Here is a 6,000-nt window from a genome sequence, read left to right as displayed (position 1 = left end):
TTGGTGGAGGGAGTGTCAGTAACTGGGTGGCCCTGGCTGGGGGGAGAATCAGGGACTGACTAGCCTAGGTTGGCGGGGGGGAGGAGAGAATCAGGGACTAACTGGCCCATATGAGGGCGGGGAGGGAGGGAAATCAGGGACTACCTGGCCTAGGTTGGGGGTGGGGGGTCAGGGACTGACTGGCCTAGGAGTTTGCATTTCTGTCCCGGTGTCCTGCCCCCCACCTCATGTGCTGGGCACCCAGACTGGGGCTGTGCAAGGGTCAGCGGGGGCTGTGACTGCCGCTTGTATTTCTGCTTGTCTTCCCCCATGGCACCCTCACCAGAGCAGGACTCTGTGCACGGGACATGGAGCAGAACTCCGCCACGCAGCGTGCCTGCCATGGACACTTGCCCTGCTCACACACTACAGCCCGTTCGCAGGCAGAACACCAGCAGCTGCCCCACCCCGTGTCCCTAACGGATTTCTGAGCACAGATGAGGTTGGCTGCTTCCTCACGTAGCTGTTGCTATGCTGCCATGAGTATTCACTAATGCCCGCACAGCCCCACAATGCCTGGTTGCGGGTGGGGGCTCATGAACATTGCCTGGGATTCTCTGCCATTTTCTTTCCTAGATACCAAGGCCAGAAAGCCCAGTGTGATCATCTAGGCTGTGCCCAGCACAAGCCAGAGACTCTCCCCAGGGATTCCTACATCCCCCCAAGTGCTAAAAAGAGGCCCAGTCTTCACTGAGCGCCCCCACGTGATGGAGACTCCCAGTGTCCCTAGAGGAGCTGCTCCAGTGTTTAATTCCCCTCCCTGTTCAACATTTGGGCCTTGTTTCCTGTTCAAGTCCATCCAGCTTCACCTCCCAGCCGCTGGCCCTCACTCTGTCTCTGGCCATGGGATTAGAGAGCCCTCAGCTGCTAGAAAGCTTCCCTATGTGGGTACATGTCTCTGCTGAGCTAACCCGCTGGCGCTTCATTAGTCCCTCCTATCCAATCTGGTTTCCCACCACCTCTCAGTCCCACGGCTCCCTCAGCAATTTGTCCCAGTGCTCTTTGAAGTGCCACATGGAGCTGCATGGAGGTTGGCATCAAAACGTTCTCTTGTTGGGAAATGGTGATTCGTCAAAACCAACTTTCTGTTTCAACCAAACTTTCTCAGGGCCGGGATGGAATGTGTGGGCAAAACCAGAGAGAAGCACCCCAGATGAGCCAACAGCTCTGCCTGACTTGGAGTAAGGCCTTCAGCCTGGGGCTCCCATGTCCCAGGCAAGTACTGGGCTGCAGAATCATCTGCTTGCTGCCTTTTGCTTGTGGCCAATGACTATAGAGTGATTTACACAGGAAACAGCTTCAACAAGAAAGATTTGGCTCTATAGCCTGGGGGTGCATGCACTCACATGGGATATGGAAGATGCAGGTTTAAATCGCTCTTCTGCCTGATTCAGGGGTGTTCACAGGGCTAGTGGCCATGCTGTGGTTTTTGTTTTTGTTTGTTTGCTGTGACAAATTCTGAAAGGGCTGCTTCATTCTGATGCAGAACAAAACCTCGATGTGTTTTATGAAGCAGCGGTCTTATTTTCCAAGCAGCCCACCCCAGTACTGATCTCCCTAACCCCTTGGTTGGAGGCCACACCAGCTCCCTGCTGTTGTTCAGCATTCCCTTGTTAGTGCAGCCAGCTTTCCCGGCAGTGGGAGCTCATGTTCAGCTGTTTGCAACAATGGCTCTTTTCCATTGTCTCCGGTCACTGGGCTACAGGCCCCCATTCTGCAGGGATGGCTGGTGTTCCTAAATGGATGACCTTGCATTTGGCCCTATTGAGACACATTTGTGTCCCGCTTGCTGGGCTCAGTAGAACTGGCCAGCTCTTGCTGTTATTTATCACCTCGGCATCAGCTGCGCCCTTTGCCAGCAATGAGTTGGTGTTTCCTTCCAGACCATCGATGAAGATATTGAATAGCACTGGGCTGAGAACACATCCCTGGGAGGCACCACCAAAAACATCCCGGCTGACGATTCCCCATTGGCCACGTTTGGGGATCTCTCACCTGGCTTTTATTCCAGGTAACATGGGCTACAATGTTTGGAGTCAGCTGCTTCAGCAGGCAGTCGTGCATGCTCCGTCCCACAAACTTTAGTTGCTCCTGGACAGTAAGTGAAGAAGGACAGAGGCCCTGTGGCAGGCCTGGTGATGACGGACCAGCTGTCCCTGTGGGCTCATGGTAATGGAGGTGGGTGTGCCCCTGGCCACACCGTCTCTGCCTGGTCCTTGCACAGCAGTTAGATGAATGCTTGTGTTCAGAAACAATCATCGGCTTTACTGCTTGCTGTACCAGTGATGAGCAAGCTGCCCATCTTGACTGTGTATCTATCGGAGCATGGTCCATCAGCCAGACAGCTTCATTGCCATTCATCAGCTTCCTACGCAGGGAGCACTAGCTGAGCGGGGCGGTGAGGAAGAGCCTGGAGAGCACTGTGAGGGCTAACTCGTTGCCCTGTGGGGGGTGGCTGCAGGATGGGGGTGGGGTGGGCAGAGAACCCCCTGCCCCAGCACAGGGCTCTGGCAGGGCAGGGGTCAGTACCAGACAGCCCCTCCTGGACCCCTGCACTGCCCGTGACTTTGCATGCAGAGTCGAGCTTGCAGTGGCGAGGAGACTGGCAGCAGTGCAACAGCCAGGAGACCCCTGATGTGCCCAGCCCTGGGATCTGCCAGCCCAGGAATGCCCTGCCCAGGAGACAGGCCAGAAACCCCCTTGCATCTCCCAGACCCAGAGACTGAGTGGGTTCCCTTCGGAGTTCACCCCCAACTGTCCCTAGCCTCCCAGTGCACCCCCATTTGTGCCATCTTGACCTTGGCTGGACATGGGGTGGGAAGCCCATCTTGAGGGGTGTCTGGAGGTGCAGTGCTGCAAGGGATGGGGAGTGGGACCCTTGAGCCAGCAGATGCAAGGAGGTCTCAGTTGTTGCAAAGGTTGGGCTCAGCCCCCCAACCTCCAGCCCTGAGAACTCACTGGGGGCTGTCTGTAGAGGTCAGGCTGATGTGGTCAGGTGCTTCCACAGCAGCCAGCAGCTTGGGCCCTGTCTCCCCAGGCCAGGCTGGGCACACACCCAGGGCAAATCCTGCACCAGATGCACATACCTGCAGTTCTGCCCCATGCTTGGGGGTTGCTCCTCAGCATGGACCTGGCTGGAGTCTGGCTCGGCCCAAGGTTGGAGTTTGCTCCTGCTCAATCCCACTGACAGGCTGCAAGGTGTCCAGGCTGCCTCCTGTCCAGAGTTGGGTCTCCTGGCCAACAGCCTGTTGGCTCCTCTCCATCCTCACAACAGGAACAGCTGGAGGAGCTTGGCCCTCGGTCCTGGGGAGAAGGACCCTCAACACTACGGGGCCGAGTGTGCACTGATGGTGACCCAGGCCTTTCCACCCTCCAAAGGGAAGGGCTGGGAGCCTCCCTCTTGGCCAGGTGATGCTGCAGGAATAAATCCCCCCCAGCCCCAAACTGGGGGAACAGACTGCCACACAATGTCAGGGGAGGGGTAGTAACCTTCTCACAGGTGTCCCCTCCCAGCCCAGCTCCCCGGGAAGCCCCATCATTTGAGACCCCATGAGCTGTAGCTGCACAGGTGCATGCGAGCACCGCGTCTCACAGGGAGGGTGGCTGGCAGCTTTGCATGACTTTATTGGGTGCTGGTACGGCACACTCAGTGTGTACATTTGGCCAAGGAGAGTAGCGGATTGTCCTGGGCCCACTGACCCAGCTCTGCAGTGAGCTGCGCCAGCTAGCCACCTGGCCTGTCCCACGGCGCGGTCCTCTTCCAACAACCTCTTCCATGGTGAAACAGTCTCACAGCAGCAGCCCAGCAGGCTCAATCCGGTTTTCACTGCCCCCTCTAATGCAATGAGGGCCGGGGGCGGGTCAGGAGCAGGTCCTAGAACCCCCCGCCCCTGGTCTTATTCCTGCTGTGGAAAAATGTGTTAGGAATTTTCTGTGATATCAGGGTGTGTGTGTGTGTGTAGGCATACACAATGGGCACATCCCCTCAGCTCCTTCACACTGCCTATGGGCAGGCCAGCACTGCCAGGGGTCTCGGCACTTCTGGAAAGGGGCCACTTACCTGCTTTAGCAATAAATTATCTCCCAATTCCCCCCTTGGTCCCTGGGACTCCACCAGGCCCCTGTTCTTTTCCCAGCCCTGGCAACGGGAACCATGGGAGCCAGCTGGGCCAGGCCTGCAGGCAGGAGACCGGCGAGGGGGCGGTGGACACAGTGGTAGCCGGACCTGGGTCTTTCCATGGGGGTATGTACACAAGCTGGTCCCAGAGAAGGGGCGCATCCCCTAGAGTTTGGGAAGCGTCCTACTGTGTTGGCAAGAAGCCAGAGTGCAGCTAGTGGTCCGGCCACTCCCAGCGCCGGGCCCAGAGCCAGCTGTACCAGTGAGTCTGTACTTTGGCCAGCTGTCCGGAGCCCTTCCCTGGCTCTGCCCCAGCCAGGATTGATGGTCGGCCTCCCTGGGAAAGCTGCGCGCATGCCAGGCCCAAGCTGGGTGCTCCATGGACACCTCCCTGCTGCGCAGCAGGCTATAGGGTTCGGATAGCCACTGGGTAGAGCAGGGACATATGCTCAGCCCCCTTGATGGGCAACTTGTGGCTGGTGTAGTGGTGGATGATCTTGGGCACGCTGTCAAACAGGGGGCTGTTCTGGCCCAGCACGTATTTGTTCTCTTGGGTGCGGGACAGTTTCATGTGCATGAAACCCTGGCTGCTCCTGTCAGGAGAAAGAGACAAAGCCAGGATTAGAGGGGTGCAGTGCCACCCCCCTGCTCTGCCCAGCGCCGGCGCAGCATGCCGTCCACACAGCTCACTAGTGCCACCTGCCAGCTGGCCCTGCCCTCCAGCATGGGACCGTAGTGCAAGGGGGCACCGGGGCACTCAGCATCAGGGGGCTGCCGAGCTCCACACGCCAGGCTGCTTCAGCCCTGGCCGGCTGCTACACCTGCAGCCCCCACGCAGCACTAAACTAATGCAGAAAACAAACATCCCAGTTATCGGGAGCTCCTGCCTGCTGGCCCCCTGCAGCAGGGTCCTGGGTCCAAGTAAGGGCCACTCCTCATTCGTGCCAGGCCTGCTGAACAGCTGTCTGAGCGGAGGGTGCCTTAGTGTGCCAATGGCACTAAACGGGACTTTTGGGTTCAGGCACAATCTGCACAGCCTGGCGGCCAGGCAGCCCCAGCAGGTGCTGGGGAGCAGGGCTTTGCCAGGAACACAGGGCTAGCAGCACTTTGGAAAGCGGCAAATCCCCTTATCTGGATCCCCGGGGGAGGGGAGGAGGGGGAGGAGGAAATCTAAGATCTCCTGGCACCTTCCCACAACCCTGTGCTCCCCCCCCCCTTGGTGATTGGATTACAGTAGCTCCCAGAGGCCGCACTGAGGACCAGGCTCTGGGCACTGGCCAGACACCACTCCCTGCTGTGAGAAGGGCTCTGCAGACCCATGGGCAGTTGTATGGCCCAGCGGCAGAACCGCTGGGTCCTGACTTGCTGTGGGACAGCACGCTGACGGGCACACGCTCTCTTAGCATTCAGGGAGCTCTCTGCGAGCTCGTTCACCTGCTGCCCACAACCCGCCCGGTAGGAGTGGGGAGCGCGCAGTCTGTCACTGCCAGCCTCAGACCCGCATGCCAGGAACACCTTGCCTGTTCCAGGGCAGCGGCTTCTTCTCTTTGGGCCTCAGCCTGACCCAGAAAGCAGGTCCCGTCCCATCTCTGCTTCCTGCCTAGGCCTGCGCAAAATCCCATCAGCCTCCCTCAGGAGCAGCGAGGCCCAGCGCCGGCTGAGCCGCATGGGAAGATAATGCCACAGCCGCTGATTCCAAGTGACGGGCTAATGGCCCTGTTGCTATTAATTTGTGTCTCCGAGGAGCGCCACAGCCTGTCTGCAGCATCTGGAATGCACATTACCACAAAATATTGATAGCTTACGAGCAGCCTCGGCGGCTAGGCTGAGCCGTCTCCAGCTCT

At 58.6% G+C, this 6,000-nt stretch overlaps 1 protein-coding gene across 4 annotated transcripts in view; it reads right to left on the bottom strand.

Annotated features, from left to right (window-relative positions):
- Nucleotides 1-3,627: 3,627 nt before the first annotated feature.
- The window catches only part of SHF (Src homology 2 domain containing F), a 64,716-nt gene continuing 62,343 nt past the window's right edge, over nt 3,628-6,000 (bottom strand). For all 4 annotated transcript variants that reach the window (XM_043524100.1, XM_037911322.2, XM_037911321.2 and 1 more), the window contains one exon: nt 3,628-4,749. In XM_043524100.1, coding sequence (XP_043380035.1) covers nt 4,563-4,749 — 187 coding nt within the window. In that variant the 3' untranslated portion in view covers nt 3,628-4,562. The remainder of the gene's footprint in view (nt 4,750-6,000) is intronic.

This window comes from Chelonia mydas, chromosome 10 (genome assembly GCF_015237465.2).
Source record: "Chelonia mydas isolate rCheMyd1 chromosome 10, rCheMyd1.pri.v2, whole genome shotgun sequence".
NCBI lineage: Eukaryota > Metazoa > Chordata > Testudines > Cheloniidae > Chelonia > Chelonia mydas.
The sequence above is the reverse complement of the archived record's forward strand: the minus strand, read 5'-3'. Positions and strand labels throughout refer to the sequence as shown.